The following is a 20646-nucleotide window of genomic DNA, read 5'->3' as shown; positions in this document are numbered from 1 at the left end:
ACGTTTTAGATATTGATTTGTTCAAAATTCCACTCTGATTAAAACAGGATGCTTCTCCTGTTTTTATTTCATTTTATAAGTCGTACATTAGGTTGAATCACAGATGACAAGTGTGGGATGGGTCAGAAATTCTCCTTGTGAATGTTGACATACACATATTTTGTGACAGTATGGCTAATATATTTTAAAATATCCAGAGTATTTTGTTTACAAAGAACATATCTTCTGATTAGAGGAATGACAAAATATGGGGATAGAATTATTTGTATGCTAAGAGAAATTTTAAAAGAAATTTAAAAGGAAACCTACTGTCAGCATATTCAAAGTAATCCTAGACCTTAAATATTGATACAATAAGCAACTAGCATATATACCCTGATACCAAAACCAGACAAAGATGTCACAAAAAAAGAAAACTACAGGCCAATATCACTGATGAACATAGATGCAAAAATCCTCAACAGAATACTAGCAAACAGAATCCAACAGCACATTAAAAGGATCATGTGGGGTTTATCCCAGGAGTGCAAGGATTCTTCAGTATATGCAAATCAATCAATGTGATACACCACATTAACAAATTGAAGGATAAAAACCAAATGATAGTCTCAACAGATGCAGAAAAAGCTTTTTACACTCATTTATGATAAAAACCCTCTAGAAAGTAGGCATAGAGGGAACTTACCTCAACATAATAAAGGCCATATATGACAAACCCACAGCCAATGTCATTCTCAATGGGGTAAAACTAAAACCATTTCCACTAAGATCAGGAACAAGACAAGGTTGCCCACTCTCACCACTACTATTCAACATAATTTTGGAAGTTTTAGCCACAGCAATCAAAGAAGAAAAAGAAATAAAAGGAATCTAAATTGGAAAAGAAGTAAAACTGTCACTGTTTGCAGATGATGTGATACTATACATAGAGAATCCTAAAGATGCTACCAGAAAACTACTAGAGCTAATCAGTGAATTTGGTAGAGTAGCAGGATACAAAATTAATGCACAGAAATCTCTTGCATTCCTATACACTAATGATGAAAAATCTGAAAGAGAAATTAAGGAAACACTCCCATTTACCACTGCAACAAAAAGAATAAAATACCTAGGAATAAACCTACCTAAGGAGACAAAAGACCTGTATGCAGAAAACTATAAGACACTGATGAAAACATTAAAGATGATACGAACAGATGGAGAGATATACCACGTTCTTGGATTGCAAGAATCAACATTGTGGAAATGACTATACAACACAAAGCAATCTACAGATTCATTGCAATCCCTATCAAATTACCAATGGCATTTTTCACAGAAACAAAAATTTCACAATTTGTATGGAAACACAAAAGACCCCGAATAGCCAAAGCAATCTTGAGAAAGAAAGACAGAGCTGTAGGAATCAGGGTCCCTGACTTCAGACTATACTACAAAGCTACAGTAATCAAGACAGTATGGTACTGGCACAAAAACAGAAATATAGATCAATGGAACAGGATAGAAAGCCCAGAGATAAACCCACGCACCTATGGTCAACTAATCTATGACAAAAGAGGCAAGGATTTACAGTAAGGAAAAGACAGCCTCTTCAATAAGTGGTGCTGGGAAAACTGGAGAGCTACATGTACAAGAATGAAACTAGAACACTCCCTAACACCATACACAAAAATAAAATAAAAATGGATTAAAGACCTAAATGAAAGGCCAGACACTATAAAACTCTTAGAGGAATACATAGGCAAAACACTCTGTGACATAAATCACAGCAAGATCCTTTATGACCCACCTCCTAGAGAAATGGAAATAAAAACAAAAATAAACAAATGGGACCTAATGAAACTTAAAAGCTTTTGCAAAGCAAAGGAAACCATAAACAAGACAAAAAGACAACCCTCAGAATGGGAGAAAATAAACGAAGCAACTGACAAAGGATTAATCTCCAAAATACACAAGAAGCTCATGCAGCTCAATATCAAAAGAACAAAAAACCCAATCCAAAAATGGGCAAAAGACCTAAATAGACATTTCTCCAAAGAAGATATACAGTTTGCCAACAAACACATGAAAGTATGTTCAACCTCACTAATCATTAGAGGAATGCAAATCAAAACTACAATGAGGTGTCACCTCACACCAGTCAGAATGGTTGTCATCAAAAAATCTACAAACAATAAATGCTGGAGAGGGTGTGGAGAAGAGGAAACCCTCTCGCACTGTTGGTGGGAATGTAAATTGATACAGCCACTATGGAGAACAGTATGGAGGTTCCTTAAAAAACTAAAAATAGAACTACCATACAACCCAGCAATCCCACTACTGGGCATTTACCCCGAGAAAACCATAATTCAAAAAGAGACATGTACCACAATGTTCACTGAAGCTCTATTTACAATAGCCAGGACATGGAAGCAACCTAAATGTCCATTGACAGATGAATGGATAAAGAAGATGTGGCACATACATACAATGGAATATTACTCAGCCATAAAAAGCAACAAAATTGAGTTATTTGTAGTGAGGTGGATGGACCTAGAGTCTGTCATACAGAGTGAAGTAAGTCAGAAAGAGAAAAACAAATACTGTATGCTAACACATATATATGAAATCTAAAAAAAAAAAAAAAAAGGTTCTAAAGAACCTAGGGGCAGGACAGGAATAAAACCTGGGACGAAGTGAGAGGGTGGCATTGACATAGCTAATGGGAAGGAGCCTCATAGCACAGGGAGATCAGCTCCATGCTTTGTGACTACCTAGAGGGGTGGGATAGGGAGGGTGGGAGGGAGACACATGAGGGAGGGGATATGGGGATATATGTATACGTATAGCTGATTCACTTTGTTATACAACAGAAACTAACACAACATTGTAAAGCAGTTATACTCCAACACAGATGTTAAAAATAAATAAATGCTGTAGTGCTTTACAATTTTCAAAAAAAAAACGAAACCTACTCTCAGTTTATTCAAAGTAATCCTAGACCTTAAATATTGATACAATAAGCAACCAGTATATAGGAAACACTCAATATTTATTTATTTATTTATTTTAATGGTGGGAATATGGCTTAGTAAGCTGTTCCTTAGTAAAGGCACTGGGGCTTGCCCATGGTGCTCTTAATGTACAAAGCCTGGACGTTCTGCCAAATTTTTCTTGAGCAATGACACCAGGAAGTTGACAACTAAGTGGATGCTGTACACACGCTCATCTGTCATCTTCACGTGGCCAACAGCCACTGCCAGACACAGTACCTCCTTCATCTGGAGCTTGATCATGGACTTCATCAACTTTGACCACCATGTTCTCATTGCGGGTCAGCAAGGAAGGGAACTTGCCAGCCTTTTTCAGGCCTGGGCCCAGTATTCATGGGATCTGCTTGATCAGAGACTCTGAAGCCAAAGAGGCATCGTACTTCTTGGCCAGCTTCTTGACCAGTTTCTTATACTTGTTGAGTTTCTTCAGCACCTCGATGTCCATTTGGGGGATATCCACAGTTTTGGCCTGATCACAATGCTGCTGGTCCCCCAGAACACATACGGAGAACTTGAGGCAAGGAGTGGACTTAAGCCTGACGGTGCCTGAGAAGCGTTCGTCTTACTGAGAGTCACAGTTCTTCAGGCTGATTTGAAGGGCCACTGTCTCCAAAACCTTCTGGCGCTTGCATTGGTTCCCGTGAAGGACTTCCAGCACCGCCTCGTAGAGGGCGTCGTGGGAGACTTTGCTGCTCATGGTGCCTTGTGCCACAATAACCAGAAAAGAGCAACACTCAATATTTAGATGTTGAATGAGTGAACGACTCAAGACAAACTATTTCTTTATACTATTGTTTTGTCCTGGGACAATTTAAGTTGCTTTTCTTTATATATCTTTATGAAATAATTTTTATTTGTATGAAGAGAGATGAAGTAAAGGAAAGTTGCAATTGGCTTACAAAACATCTCAGGAAAATAGCTAGGTTAAACTCCATAAAAACATTAAAAAATTTTATTTGAAATACCTGTACATGTTTTGTGGGGTTTGTTTGTTTTGTTTTTCTCGGCCACGCTGAGCGGCATGCGGGAATCTTAGTTCCCCCACCAGGGATGGAACCAGTGCCCATTTCACTGGGAGCACAGATGTACATGTAGACCTAAACAAAAGTTAGAAATATATTACAAAAACTCTAGTTTACCTTTCGTCCAGTTTCTCTATTAACATTTTACTTCATTAGCTTAATTATTCTCTCTCCCTCTTTCATCTCTGAACCATTTGACAGTAAATTGAAGATATGATGCATTTTTACCCTGAAATACTTGAATATTTTCAAGAACAAGGATATTCTCTTACATAACTACATTGCAACTGCTGAAACAAGAAAATTAACAGATACAATGTGATGCTCTAATCCAGATGTTATTAATTTCTCACCAATGGTCTCAATAAAAACTTTATAGTAGAAAAAAAATATTCTGGCTTAGGTTCGATCCAGGATTACATACACATTGCATTTAGCTGTAATGTCTCTTTAGTCATTTATTCTGGAAAAGTTCCTCAGTCTGTCTTTGTATTTCATGACCTTAACATTTTTGACGAATATAGACCAGGTATTCCGTAGAATAGTTCTCAGTTTGGGTTTGTCTGTTATTTCCTCATGATTAGGTTGAGGTTCTGCACTTTGGGCAGGATTACCCCAGAAGTGATGCTGTGTTCTTAGTGCTTCAGATCAAGAGGCCCAGGATACCAGTTTGTCCTTACTGATGATATTAACTTGGTTAAGGTGCTGTCCACCAAGTTTTTCCATTGTAAAGTTATTTTTTTCCCTTCTGTAATTAATAAGAAGTTTGTGGGTACAACTTTGAGACTATGTAGATATACTCGTCTTCAAGAATTTTTTACCCATTAGTTATAGTATCCATTGATGATTCTTACCTGAATTATTACAATGTTTTGTCAAATGCTATTTTTTTAACTTTATTATTCCTTCTACATTTACTTGTTTGCATTCTATTATAAGGAAGAGTTTTTCTTTTTAAATTTTTTTTTACTTATTGAGTGACTGATTGACTGATTTTTGGCCACCCCATGCCGCATGCGGGATCTTAGTTCCCCAACCTGGGATCGAAGCCGTGCCCCCTGCAGTGGAAGCACGGAGTCCTAACCACTGGACTGTCAGGGAATTCCAGGGAAGAGTTTTTCATTTTTCCTCATTCATTCATTCATTATCAGTTTGAATCCATGTGTTCCTATTTTATTCAACGGATTTTAATCCATTACCATCGTCCTTTCTCCTCACCCCCACTTCAGTGACATATAATTAACATATAACTACCATTTTTTTAATTTTCATGTTCAACTGTCCCAGATTTTGCCAGCTGGAGCCTCTTCAAGCTCTTTTGACATGTCCCCATCATTCTTTGGGTACTTTTTCACTTTCTGGCACAATATGATATCCCAGGCTTATCTTGAATTTTCTCTGCTCTAGCTCTAGAATCAGCTAGTTTTTCAGGGAGCTCTGGTTCCTTTTAGTGGAAATGGTATTTAGAAACCAACATAGGTATGCTCATTGCTACAGGGCTGTCATTGCTTCTAGACCCTCACAGCAGTCAGCTAGGAAATATATGCTCATGTACACACACAAACACACACACATACACATATGTCTATAAATGTATTATAACTATCTATACCCAGTTAGCTAACTTTATAAAATCATGTTTTCATACTGATACCTGTATTTCTAGTCCAACAACACAGAATTTAGTATCACGTTCCTCCTTTTCCATATTGAAACTGCCTTCTCTGACACTGAGAAATTTGGCTCCCATTATGCTCAACCTATTATTTGCTCAGTTGAACTCAGTAAAAGTAATGTTAGAAATGCTAAGTCATACCACTGGGTAAAACAAACCAATGACCTAGAATTCAGTATTTATAATTCTATTTGCCTTTAGTTTAAGCATGTATAGTCAACATATACATGCTGTGTTCAGAAGTGTGCATTAGTTCTTCTAATTTTTATCTTCAGAGTGGTTATGTTATTCATTTGCTATTATTTGACATATGTTCATTTGTATTTATATTCCATTTCAGATTTTTTTTTTTTTTTTTTTTTTTTTTTTTGGTGGAACGCGGGCCTCTCACTGCTGTGGCCTCTCCCGTTGCGGAGCACAGGCTCCAGACGCGCAGGCTCAGCGGCCATGGCTCACGGGCCTAGCCGCTCCGCGGCATGTGGGATCTTCCCGGACCGGGGCACGAACCCGTGTCCCCTGCATCGGCAGGCAGACTCAACCACTGCGCCACCAGGGAAGCCCCCATTTCAGATTTTTTCATCATTTTTTATTATGTGTGTTTGTGTCAATAAAACACTAAGATGGCTCAAAAGTCAAAACTTAACAAAAAAGGTATACTCAGAAAAGTATCAAGATTTTTTAGCAAATATTTTTTTCTTTATTGATTGTCCCTTCTCCTATATTTACAACTATGAGCCTGGACCCTTTGGTTCATTCTCCCTGTAGTCTGTGCCTGCCTGCCTTCCACTCCCGAAGCACACACACAGACATACATATACACATAATGATGGAAAAGATATTGACAAACTACAAGATGATCTTTAGGATGAGGTATGTTTCTTCCACCTTTGGACATGATTCTATATAGAAATAATATACTTAATTTTGGTCAGTGTATGATAACCATATATGTAAGCGATCTAAAAATATTTTTTCTTGTGAAAACACCATAATGGACTACATGGTCCAATCTCACTGTATAAAAGCAGAGTTTCCTTTATTAAGACAAAGCAACCTGGATTTGTTTCTACTTAAATACAAGACCAAAACAACACATGAATCATTTCCTCTATAAGAGAGTGACTCCAGACTGGGAGCTCATTATCCAAACCCTGTCAGGTCCACTCTACAGCCCCACTTCCTCAGGACGTGTATCCTTCATCACCTCTGACTCCTTCTGGAACAGTAACCAGCTGCCTCTAATTGCCTCATAGACCAGGTGTGGTGGTGGTAGTGGTGGTGAGAGTGGGCTGAGACTGATTTTTTAAAAAACAAGAATCCGGGGCTTCCCTGGTGGCGCAGTGGTTGAGAATCTGCCTGCCAATGCAGGGGACATGGGTTTGAGCCCTGGTCTGGGAAGATCCCACATGCCTCGGAGCAACTAGGCCCGAGAGCCACAGCTACTGAGCCTGCGCGTCTGGAGCCTGTGCTCCGCAACGAGAGGCCGCGATAGTGGGAGGCCCGCGCACCGCGATGAAGAGTGGCCCCCACTTGCCGCAAATAGAGAAAGCAGTCGCACAGAAATGAAGACCCAACACAGCCAAAAAAAAATTAATTAATTAATTAATTAAAAAAAAAAACAAGAATCCGTCGTGCGAAGGTTAACTAAGATTTTCACCATTGTATTTTGAAGTCCTTGACTGTTTTAAACACTATCAGGAATCTGGCTTTGTTATTAAAACAATTTAGCTATATAAAATGTTGATTTCTTTTCCTCTCAGCCTCCATTCCAAAGGTCTATACCCATAACAATTTGATGTTTTGGAAGAACAGTTCTGTTCATTTTTGTAATTTTATATAACCTAGCTTTTGTGCAGCATGCGGGATCTTAGCTCCCCGACCAGGGATGGAACCCATGCCCCCTGCAGTGGGAGCGCAGAGTCTTAACCACTGGACTGCCTGGGAAGTCCCACCACGTAAGTATTCACTGAGTGCCTACAATGTGCCAAGCAACCCCAAGTACTGGGGACTGGGGACATCAGTGGTCAAAACAGGTAAAAATCCTTACCTTTATGGAGCTTATGTTCTAGCAGGTGTAGACAGACAATAAAAAATAAACAGCTAATTATCTAATTTGTAACAAGATGTTAAGTGCTACGGGAAAAAAACAGATCAGATTAGGGCAGCATGGGGTGCTGTTGTAGCGGAGGCAGTTAAGTGAGGTGGTGGTGAGATCCGAGCAGGCTTTAATTTGCAAAAGGTGTTCATTATGCAGACATCTGGGGAAGGAGCACTGCAGGAAGAAGGAACAGTGTCTGTGATGTAAGGCTGAAGTGTACTTGGCTTGCTTCAGGAAAAGCAAAATGTATGGTATGGGGTGGGAGGGTGGGGGGCGGCAGAGATATAGAACCATGTGAGGGCAAAGTACTTTGGCTTTTATTCTGAGTGAAATGGGAGCCCCTGGAGGGACTGGGGTAAAGAAGCAACATAATTTGATTTCTGTTTTAACAGACTCCCCTGGCTGCCTATTTAATAATGGAAGGGTGGAGGGAGGACTGGAAGACTTGAGACTAATTAGAAAGCTACTGAAATAATGTAGCAAGAGATGATGATGGTTTAGGCCAGAAAAGTAGGTAGCGGTGGAACTGATGAAAGAGAATCTGATTCTAGGTATATTTTGAAGGTGAGCTAATATAAATTCCTGATGTACTGGCTGTGTAGTCTCAGAAAGAGAGGAGTCAAAGATGAAAGCTTTTGGCCTAAGCAACTTGAAAAGCAGAGTTGCAATTAACTGAGATGGAGAAAATTATGGACAGAGTAGGTTTTATGGGGAAAGATCAGTTGTTCAGCCTGACTGGGGTACATTCAGGAAAGGATGGGAAGAGAGGAACTGGAAACAGGTATAGAAAACTCAACTATTGCTCCAAAAGGGAGGGGAATATGGCTGGTAGCTGCCAGGGGAAGTGAAGTGAAGAGGTTTATTTAGGTTGGGAAAAATTATAACAGATGTGTTTGCTGATAGGCATATTTAGTTAAGAGGGAAAACTGATATCGTATAAGAAAAGGCTAATGGCTGGAGCAGCATCCTTGAGAAGGTGCATGGGGGCAGGATATGGCACACAAGTAGAGACCAGGTTTAAGCAGGAACATGGATGGGCAGGAAGATAGACTATGTGGAACCTGTGCTGGTAGATGGGTAGATTCGGTTGTGGGAGGCTGTGGAAGTCCCCTGCCAATTTAATTTTCTGAGTAAAGTAGGGAAGAAGGTCATCAGCTGGGTGGAGGATGAGGGAGAAGGTGTTGGAGGTTTGAGGAGAAAGGAGGTGTGAAATGGTAATCTAGTAATGAATTTAAAATGAGACCAATCAGTATAGTTGTTCATTTTGTCTGGCTGCGTGGCTGTAGGCATGGAGAAGACAGAGTTGAGTCAACCAGGTTTTGGTTTTGCCAAACAAGACAAAGCTAGAGAGTGAATTGAACACAAAGGAGTGACTATAATGACTGAACTGTAAGGGAGGGTAAGGGAGGAAGAGAGGACATCAAGAGCTGAGTGACAAATTACTTAACCTCTCTAAACCTGCTTACTTATATGAAAATGTTAAGAGTGCTGTTGTGAGGCTTATGTGGAATAATGTGTTTATAGAATGCTTAACATAGGACCAAGCACTGAGTAAATATGCAATCAGTTTCTCAAGTGAGGTTTCCCATCAGGATCACCTGGGGAATTTTTGAAAATACTCAAGCCCACAGCCCAACCCCCACAAATAGAATTTCTGAGGGTGAGGCTGGAGCATGGCTTGGTTTAACTACTCCCCAAGTGATTCTAATGTATAGTCAGGGTGGCAGACTTCCCTGTTAACTAAATGATCTCTATTAATAATACTAACAATCACTTACTGAATGTCTCCTATGGGCCAGACAATATACTATAGTATTATCTCATTTAAGGGCCACAACTTTTCAAGGAGTTCGTGCCTGAAGTGACAAAGAGTAAGTGACAGAGCCAGGGATTTCTAGCCAGTTGTCTATGACTAAGTCCCTTCCACTATAAGCCTGCTACTCCAAGAATGGCTTGAGGAGCATCAACACCACCAGAGACCTTGTTAACAACAAATGCCTCATCACTGACCTTGCTAAATCAGAATCTGCATTTGAGTAAGATCTTCAGGTGATTCCTATGTATATTAAAGTTTGAGAAGCTCTGAAATAGGCCACACTGGCTCTCTCCGCCACAATTTCCATTCTGGTGTAAGGTGGACACAAACAAGTCATATCGATGGACCAAGGGCAACAGCTGATGCCAACTGCTTGGAAGTATCAATAAATAGTTCTTCAAGGCCTGAAAAAGGTAATGAATGTCTAAAGAGGATTATCTCTGGAAATATTTTACTTATGAAATAATACTGAATAATATTATTCTTGAAATATTTACACAGGTTTTGGTGGGATTGGAGGTGGAAAGGAACATCAGTACATTAAGGAGTAACTTTTTTTCTGAATCAACCAAAATTTCTGACAACCAAAATCATTGTGAACTGAACATACATAATCCTAGCTCAAATAACATCTAAGTCTTTAGAATTCATTTAAAGATGTATTTATTTACAAGATACAAGTGTTTAATATTTAATAGGAATTAAAGTGCTTAATTTTACAATGTTTCCAATTCTCTGCCTTTATGACCAAATATACATATGTTACACAATATATACACTATCTGCAAGTATTTTACAGTCATATAGCTAGAAGAGAAAAATTACTTTTTGTGTACACTTTCTCACATTTGAGTTAACTCTAAAATTTTGCTAATACACATTTCAAACTGATCAGTCAACAATTCAAAAACCCAGATAACACTTATTCAAGAATATCAGTCAATTGTCACTCATAAAATGAAATGCTAGTTTGGTACAACAAACAAAAGCTTCCAAAGTTTTATATACAGACATGATTGCTAATGAAGGGAGACCACCCCCAAGCGATACATTTCAACATCCGTATAATGTGTAATATATAATGTAATTGTTATCATAATGGTCCCCATAGACTATTATCTCTCTTCCCAAACCCATATATATATATATATATATATATATATCACTCTATGTATTTGGTATTCACTTATTCAAATATGCTACAATATTTCTTGATTTAATTTCTCACTAAATCTACCTAATCTCACTAATTCAATCTATAATGAATTTTAGGAAGGGGTAAACATCATGTAACTCTGTGACCCCCAATGAGTTAAAAACTATCTTGTAGAAGCCATGTGCTATTTCATCTCAAAAGACAGAAAAGACACTATTTTCTGCCAAATGTTCAGTCCAGAAAGTAGAATACAGACCATGATTGACTTTAGAGGGATTTTTTATGTCAGTAAACAGTGCAGAAAATAGTCCAATAGAATTAATTCTTTTTTTTAGGTCTAAAGAAAAAGTCATGACAAGATACTAGTGGTATAATTTAGAGGCCAAGGTGAAAGGCCCAGGTATAATGGATCCCATCAGTGTGCAATTACATAGATTTACATCTTGTAGTTTATATCCCTCTGCAGTTTAAGTGTTTTTCATTTATCTTAGCATATATTGCTCTGATTTGGAGACCAAGGGACTCTTTCTGTCCACCTCTCTGTCTGTTCTTGCTTGTTTCAGTTCCTAATCTTATTCCTCTCTACCACATCAGTAAAGAAAGCAAAGTTACCCTTTCATGACAACATGATTACAGGGCATACATAAGAATGAATTATACTAAAAATCCATGTATATACTAAAAATCCATGTATATAATTTATGTTAAAATATTTAAGTTAAAAAGAATACTTTCTATAAAAATTTCATTCCTATGGAAAAACAGAATTGGAAATCAACAGTGCTTTTACATATATACATGTATGCATAAATTCATAGAAAGGGTTTTAAAAGTATATCTAGTGGTCTTTTATATATCATACTCCTATTTTCTAAATCTGGAGACTCTATAGTAGATAGTAATATGAAAATAAAAAGCAATCTGATTTTAGTAAAATTGGATGAGAATGAAAAAGTAACATGATCCACTACAGATGTCCAGTATAGTCCTAAGAATAAGAACAGGTTAGCCACAGATTTTATATTAATATATTCTTGAAGAATACAAAAGTTAAGAATGATGACATTACAACATTCTTGCCTTTTGAATTAATTTTAGCTTATAAATACCATGTGATTAATCTTAGACCCGCTAACAGGAACATTATGTGATGTAGAAAAATTTAATGTATGTTCTACTGTGCATTATAGCAAGGATACCTGAAAAAAAAGAAAAAAAAGAAAAAAAGAAAAAAAGACCTTTGTTCCCTAGAAGTTTATTTGCTCCTGTTGGTGTCTTTTCCTCAGGATATATCCAGCTCAGAAAGATCATTATTACATATGCTCAGAATAAGAACTTAAGGCTTTGAGTATAATCAGAAATGAGATCTAAAATTTAAAGGGGAATTTAGATCTGTTTCCTGTTTCCACAAAGAAGACAATAAAAAGTGTGGTAATTAAAAAAAACTGTTGTGGGCCTCCCTGGTGGCACAGTGGTTGAGAGTCCACCTGCCGATGCAGGGGATACGGGTTCGTGCCCCAGTCCGGGAGGATCCCATATGCCGCGGAGCGGCTGGGCCCGTGAGCCATGGCCGCTGAGCCTGCGCATCCGGAGCCTGTGCTCCGCAACGGGAGAGGGCACAACAGTGAGAGGCCCGCGTACCGCAAAAAAAAAAAAAAAAAAAACCTGTTGTTGTTTTAATTTGGGTAGCTTACCCAGTGAATATAAGTACACCAAGCTATATTAAACTTCATGGAAAATGAAATGTAACTTGATAAAGTAGTGCAGATGTGCTTTAACTGTTTTTAACCACTCATACATACCCTTTGCAAAAAAAAAAAAAAAAGGCTTTAAAAAAATTTAAAAAGAAAAAAATAAAAAGGCTTTTGATGGTTACTTGAATCCAAGGAATAATGTTGTCCCTCCCCCCCCCACCCCCCGGCCACACATACGTTCTTTTCCCTATACTGAGCAATTTGAATCACAGTATCACTCCTAGGAGTTAATTCTCTATATCCTTTTGGCTAGGAACGTTCACATTAAAAGTTCAGTGTAAAACCTACCCTGTAGAGTTTTATTGCTTGCATACATGATGGCATTATAGATGCCGTTATTACAAAAGTGGCTGGTGGCATTTTTCATTATTGGGTACCACTTAAAACCTGGAGATAAGTCTGCACTACATTTCATTGGTAGACTTTCAATAAAGCAAAATTTATGTTGAGGAAACTGGAATGTTTTATAAAAAATAGCAGTTTTATCAAAGAAGTATTTTGTTAAGTTTAGAGAAAGGGCAATTTAAAGAAAAGATGATTTAGAGAAAATAAAGACCAGAATGGAATGTTGGTTTTAATAGTAAAACAACCAATTATTTTTCTAGGTTCAATTTGTCATGACTGCTCAGGTGTCTCAGAAAGCAAAAGACAGATTATTCTTGTAACCAGCCAATCACATTTTGAGGTCTTTTGGTTGAGTGTTTCTAAATGGCTAAGAGTATTCCTTTGCCTTTCTCCAAGTAAAAGCATTCAGGATTCTTTAATAAGAAACAGGTAAGGCTGCTTCATTGCTTCTCTTTGTGCTTGGCAAAAGAACATGTGGAATGTGAAGATGGTGACTGGACAAGCAGAAATTCTCTTCTAATACTAATATTTCTATTTTTTTAAAATTAAAGATAATGTTAAGAGCATGATAATAAATATTCTCTTTACATGAGTCTTCTTTAAATAATCTAAATTAAATAACATTTGATATTTATTGAGCCAAAGCTTGAATGTGTTCATGTTACTTCCATTCCAGCAGAACTTATTTGTAGGGAAAGTGTAATCTTCTTGTTGTTGAAAATAGTTTTCAAAAATAATCTGGCTTGTAAATCTTCTAATTGGCTCTTATATTTCCATTTTTCTATCCACATTTACAGAAGTCACCTTCTCCTGATAATCATTCTACATTTTTATTGCTTCTCTTTTCTTGAGATTAAGAAAACCAAAGCATCACCTAGAGCCGTAGTTCAACTTCAATAGCCACCCCTGAACACAAACACACACACGGTTGGCAACTAGAAAAGAGAAGCAATGTAAAAAATTAAAAATTTGTCCTTAATTTAAGGGCCTAAGAAGCTACCTTTATCTCTTTTTGGCTCTAAGTATTTGGTTTAATGTTGATGGATCATGGCTGGTGTTCCTTTTACAGAGGACGGCAACCTAATCATGCCCACTATAATTAGTTTATCTGCTCCTTAGGGGTGTTGGGGGGAAAAAAAGAGATACTTCAAATATTTCTTAAAAAAAACAGGGCCTGAATAGATGTGTGGCAATCTCAAATTCTGAGTGAAGCTAATCTACATTTAAGGTGTAATACTCAAAGGCCGAGGATAGTGGGGCCATTCTTGTCGATTTCTAGCATACAGATGCATTAAAAAGTGACAATGTTTGGAAAATGACAGAGTAAATGAGAAAAAAAAAAGACAGATCCAATTTTGAGGAAAGGATTAACTTAAATAGCCAACTTAATGTGAGATTTTAATCACAATTACAATATAATAAAAAGCAGCCTTTGTGACAAGGAATCACATTTTGTCTATTAAAATTCCCCAGAGGATAAAATGGAAAAGAATGCTCAAACTCTTGTCAATCATCTTGTACCCCCCCGAAAAACCTGCCATTAAAATATTGCTTTTTTATATTGTATTTTTCCCCACTCTTCTTTAATGAGGTGGTTTAAAGAGTTGAGGATAAACTTTCTTAATTACCTATCTATCCCCCTCAATCATAGGTTATCCCATGTGAATTTTATTTCATATCTGACAAACAAATAGGCCCAAACAGTTATCTTAAGTGTTAATTATATATAGTCCTCATTTAACCACAATTAACAGTCTTATGGGAAAGAAAAACATAACAATAAATGCAGTTTCCATATGTCCCAGTTCTGTGTAAGGTCAGGTATCTTGTACATGCTGATATTAACTGCTGCAACAATTAGAGGATTGTAAAAGGTAAAATAACCTGTATGACTTGACCATCCCAGTGACCAAAATGCACTTTATCTCAGAATAATCAAGACTGAAGCATTAATTAAACCCTCATCTTATATTTAAGTAGGTATTATTAGCACCTTCAAAGAGAGGCACTGTTTTAAATAGGCACAGAACAAAGAAAAATAGTACTTTAAAAATACTGTTGGAATTCACTAATATATCCCATGCCACATAAATTACAGCTTTTTATTATAAAAATATCAAGACCCTTAGATGTCAATCAGTTAAACATAAATCACCAAAAACATTTCTTAAGTTTAGAACACTGGTCAATTCCAAGATAAAACATGCTGTATATTTAAAAAATAAATTAGAGACAAATATGAACCTAAAGCTGAAGAGAAAAGCATGTATAATGTGTGTATATATATATATATATATATTCATATTTAATACTATATATACATAATTGCTATATACTTAAGATTCTTATTTTATTCTTAGAAGTATTTCTACAAAAACAAGTATTATCTTAATAAGTTGAAAGTTTGAATACCAACAATTTTTTCTTTTTCTTTTGTTTTAAAAGAATGTACATCATATATGCAGCTTGAACTTTATAAACTAAATTAAATAAGTTAATAGCCTAAACTGTCCCTGTATTTTTTATTTTTAACGTGGATCTATTTTGGCAACATGGAGGTATATCTTTCAAACTGTTATAAATCCTACATGTGTAAGTGAAGACATTAAAGGATTTCTTAAATGAAAGTAGCCTTTTCTAACCTGAAGTGATAGAATTGATACCAGTTCTTTCCAAGACAAAAGTACATATTCAAGGAATAGCTCATTAAAAAATGCTCCATTTTTCACATTATTTCAAACTTTATGGGTAGAATGGCTCTACACATTAATTTCAGTAAGAGTACATAAACATAGGAAAATAGTCCCCCCAAAGATGCATTTATGAGCCTGTATTTTTCAACATAAAGTGCTAAGAGATGAATAAAGAGAGCTGAGAATGTCTTGAGCTGTAAATCTTGAGACCCCCCTCCATACCGCAGTAGGCCCTGGAACTCAGCATTCTGATTTTCTCTTAGGTTCAGGATGATCGTCCAAAGTGGCTGGATGCTTACTAGGACCATCTGGCGTCTCACCTGTGACAGCTAAAAGGATGATTTTCAGCCACTTCTGTTTCAGTTCCTCACTGTCTGCAGCAAAGCTGTGCACAGACTTGGACTGGGTCAGTTTGAAACTGTGTGGCAGGTCTGCACTCCTCGGCATATCATCCACAATGTAGCCCAGGAGTGGAATGGTGGCCTGGGCTCTGACATCCTAAGAAAAAAGCATGGTACATAAAGAAAAAACATGGTGAGATGTGATCCGGCGCCCACTAAACCCCCTTTCCTACCACCATTCCACAGACTTGCACTGTGAACTCTCCATGGAGAGATGGGGATCCAGTGCTTTTAGCACAGTGCTTGTGTATGAGGCCACCCGTAATGTCACCTGAGTGAACTGATGAATGAGTGCTGACACCTAAATCAGCTAGAGTTCATTGACCCCACACCTCTTTCCTTGTGAGGGAGCCCATTCAGCTCTTCATTCAGTGTAAAAGGGAAGAATAGTCATCTTATTGTACAAAACCAGCAAATGTTAATGATGATTTCATTATCAAATGCAGTTCTATTTGGTGTTTCATTTATTCATGCATCAATTTACTTATGGACAGAAAAAGAATGTAGGAAAAACAATGAAACAGAATAAAAAACCAAACAACCCAATCAAAAAATGGGCAGAAGACCTAAACAGACATTTCTTCAAAGAAGACATACAGATGGCCAAAAGGCACATGAAAAGATGCTCAACATCGCTAATTTTTAAAGAAATGTAAATCAAAATTACAATGAGGTATCACCTCACACTGGGCAGAATGGCCATCATCAAAAAGTCTACAAATAATAAATGCTGGAGAGGGTATGGAGAAATAGGAACCCACCTACACTGTTGGTAGGAATGTAAATTGGTGCAGCCACTATGGAAAACAGTACGGAGAACAGCTCTAAAAATAGAGCTACCATATGATCCAGCAATCCCACTCCTGGGCATGTATCCAGAGAAAACCACAATTCAAAAAGATACATGCACCTCAATGTTCACTGCAGCACTATTTACAGTAGCCAAGACATGGAAGCAACCTAAATGTCCATCAACAGATGAATGGATAAAGAAGATGTGGTATATATACATATAATTGAATATTACTTAGCCATAAAAAAGAACGAAATAATGCCATTTGCAGCAACATGGATGGACCTAGAGATTATCGTACTAAGTGAAATAAGCCATACAAAGACATATATCATACGATATCGCTTATGATATATATGGAATCTAAAAGAAAAAAAAAGACACTAATGAACTTATTTCCAAAACAGAAAGAGACTCACAGACACAGAAAACAAACTTTGGTTACCAAAGGGGAAAAGGGGGTGGGAGGAGGGATAAATTAGGAGGCTGGGATTAACATATATACACTACTATGTATAAAATAGATAAGCAACAAGGATCTGTATAACACAGGGAACTATACTCAATATTATGTAATAACCTATAAGGGAAAATAATCTAAAAAAGAAATATATATATATATATTCAGATATATATATATATATATATACATATATATATGAATAGCTGTGCTTTATACCTGAAACTTACCCAATATTGTAAATCAACTATACTTCAATTAAAAATACACACACACACACACCTCGGCACTTTTAGTCTATTTCTAAAATAAAGTTTTACTAGCACTTAATGTAGATATAGGCTAAAACACAACAGGTACATTAAAATTTTTATATGTTTCCAGGTGAGTGCACAATTGATTTAAGTGTTGTTGGTTTTTTAAGCACAACACAATCCATAGTGCCTGGTGCATGTCTGCTGTTCCCATATATTTATCTCAGATCCATTCACATAAGGTCTCAAAAAATTGTTATTGGATAATGTTAATCCAAGGTTGATTTAAATTCACCTTCTCACATTCCTTTCTTTTTCAAGTATCCCTCCGTGCAGGAAAAAAAAAAAAAGGCTTACTAATATTTCCCATCATTAAAAAGGCTCCTTCTTCTTGCCTCTCCCTCTGATTCAACCTCTTCTCCCCATGCCCTTTCCTAATTCAACTCACATTTTCTCAAACCCACTAAATAGGAATGAGAGAAGGGGGCAAAAGATCCACAGGCTGAAGAAATTATTGGCTATAGAAGGAATCAGTCTAAATAAACTTGAATTTTAGTTACTTATTATTTTTCAATTATAATGAAAAACAGTGAAACTGTGTGAATTTTCTTGTTTTATACAGAAGTAATGGAAGGATTTTAAGTTCAGTGTCCACTGGCCTCCCTCTGTTCCTTCAGAAAGATGAAGTTTAGATACCTGGGGGGCACCATACATGTACAGCACAAGAGGGTCTTGTTTGGGGATCACACACCAAGCTTTCTGCCAAGGTTTTGACTTTTCCATATATTGAAGAAAACTGCACACCACGCTGTTTCCAGATACTTCTGCAGATTCAATCTAGAAAATACAGTGGAAAGAAACAGTGAGAGAGAGCGAATGAACACAAAATGAACCAGATAGAGAGGTAATTCAACTTAAGGTAACATTCATAAATTACAATGTGTTTATATAAAATGTCTCCCGGGATTGTCTAGAGACGGTTCATCTGCAATTATTATTTAAACATTCATCTAGATCTATGATGAATTAAGTCAATTTTAACTGTATTACCAGACCTGTAATTTAAATAAAATTAAACATTTATTGACTGCTTACTATGAAGGCACTTTTCTTAGCTCACTACTTATATCATTTAATCCTCACACCAACACCAAAAAGTTATTACTTGCATTATTATGAGGTTTAGAGATGAAATAGCTTTCCTAAGATTTAGGAATTGGTGTGCTAGGATTTGAGTCTGGACCCAGAGTCTGAACTCTTAGCCACAATGCTATAACAATGTCACTGTGTAAGAAGAATGCAATAGCAAAAAGGCAAATACTTACCAGCAACCTTTGTCCTATACCTGAGATAATTTTAGTTTTTTAAATTGCAATAACTCTTTGTGGAGCCATGTACGGTTTTCTGCTTTGTCTCCTAATACATAAATCACTGGCTAAAAAGGGAACAAAACCCTGTGACTAAATGATGGTTTTTATTACACATATTATGGAAAGCAACTGGTTTGCATCTATTTTCTATCTCTCAAATCCAGTGTCATCCACTGAACAGTGCTGGTTTGTAAACTGCTTTGCTACCAGTTCGAGATAAGCACAGAAAGCAAGAGTAAGCATTTAGAAACTTTTATAGCAATCTGACTTGTGATGATACCCAAGCACATAATTGTCTATTTTACAAAAATACTGAGCCGTGATGGTTTAGAGAGTAAAACTGGCCCTTCATCACAGATAGTTTAAGAAGCATTGACCGGCAAACAATGGACTGCTAGTCCACCACCTGTTTTTATATGGCCTGTGAGCTAAGCAGAGTTTTTACAGATGAACAATTAAAATCAATCTGATGATTTAGAATACGAAAACTTTGGACTCCAACTAAGTGAAATGTTATCTATCTCCCCTCCCCCAAAGGAATTCCATACTTCTTATTACCATATTACAAAAATTATACTAAATTATTACTTTTAATTTTGTCAATAAAAATTTGAGAAAATTTGTTTTCTCTCTTGCTTTAGAAGTAATATTCTCAGTTTTGCCTTTCAGCCTGCAAAGACTAAAATAGTTTCTCTCTGCCCTTTTACAGAAAAAATTTGTTGATCCTTGGTCTAGAGGACATAACAAACTAGTTGGCATGAGTAAGTTTCAAATATATATGTATGTTGTGTGTGCATATGCACACATCCACACTTATCTTCTACTTATGGACTTCACACTACAAATATATTTGATTAAATGTATTAACCTAGTAAGTAATTGATTAATTTTCCTCCAAGTACAGGTTTTTCTAGAAAACTACCTAGAGAATTTTATTTCATAGATACAGCCTGAAATGCACCCCTTAAAACAAGTTATTTGACTCATTATTCTATGCCAGTCTCATCCATTGCTGCTGTTCAGTCTTTCGAGACTGTGTTTCTGGAAGCTACTGAAGCATGTCTTTCCACCCTCCCTGCCAGAGAAAGTCACTCTGGTCTGCCATACAAGCAACATCTATACCCTAGAAGAATGCAGAGTTATAGTTTGTGGGCCTGTACTTTAACCTCAAGTGGACCTTGAAGTTTATGATCCTTCTTCAGTTAACAGAAATGACTTTTTGTATGTTTATACAGTGTAGAGTTCAATAAACACTCACTGATTCTTAAATAAATTGTAGAAATTCTTAATAAACCAAGTATGTCTATGATTTTAGATACATAAGAATTTTGATCATGAGTCTATTCTTCACATATTTCCAGGCTATCTTGAACTTTCTGTCACAAAGCCCTTATTATGTAGTTTATTACTTATGTTGTTAATATCTTTGGGTATAAAACTTATTTCAGATACTAGTCGCATTACAGTTCCTAGGTTTAGGAGGTCTGAATTTATCTAAAACATGAATCAAACTTACTTGTGAGACATTTCAGTAATATTTCAACGCAGTTCTCAGATGACTGTCACTGGCCATTAAATGATTCTTTTAATACAATAAGTTGGAAGAGTTTTTCAGGTAATAAGACTTTAATCTAAATTTTAATAATATCATACAGTATTTTCAAAGCCAATATGATGAAACTGAGAGAAAAGCTTTCCTCTTAAAAAATATATATAGTATTAAGTTGGGCATTAGAAGAGATGTCAATTAACACTCTAATATTTGACCACATCTACC

At 36.6% G+C, this 20646-nt stretch overlaps 1 protein-coding gene and 1 pseudogene across 2 annotated transcripts in view; both read right to left on the bottom strand.

Annotated features, from left to right (window-relative positions):
- Positions 1-3082: 3082 nt before the first annotated feature.
- On the bottom strand, positions 3083-3729 carry LOC132499310 (large ribosomal subunit protein uL1-like; annotated as a pseudogene).
- An 11713-nt stretch (positions 3730-15442) lies between these two features.
- The window catches only part of FGD4 (FYVE, RhoGEF and PH domain containing 4), a 200660-nt gene continuing 195456 nt past the window's right edge, over positions 15443-20646 (bottom strand). For both annotated transcript variants that reach the window (XM_060112402.1, XM_060112403.1), the window contains exons 16-17: positions 18196-18336; positions 15443-16089 (exon numbers count right to left, since the gene is read on the bottom strand). In XM_060112402.1, coding sequence (XP_059968385.1) covers positions 15832-16089; positions 18196-18336 — 399 coding nt within the window. In that variant the 3' untranslated portion in view covers positions 15443-15831. The remainder of the gene's footprint in view (positions 16090-18195; positions 18337-20646) is intronic.

Source organism: Mesoplodon densirostris, chromosome 11 (assembly GCF_025265405.1).
Source record: "Mesoplodon densirostris isolate mMesDen1 chromosome 11, mMesDen1 primary haplotype, whole genome shotgun sequence".
Lineage (NCBI taxonomy): Eukaryota > Metazoa > Chordata > Mammalia > Artiodactyla > Ziphiidae > Mesoplodon > Mesoplodon densirostris.
Note: the sequence above shows the minus strand (reverse complement) of the source record. Positions and strands in the feature narration are given on the sequence as shown.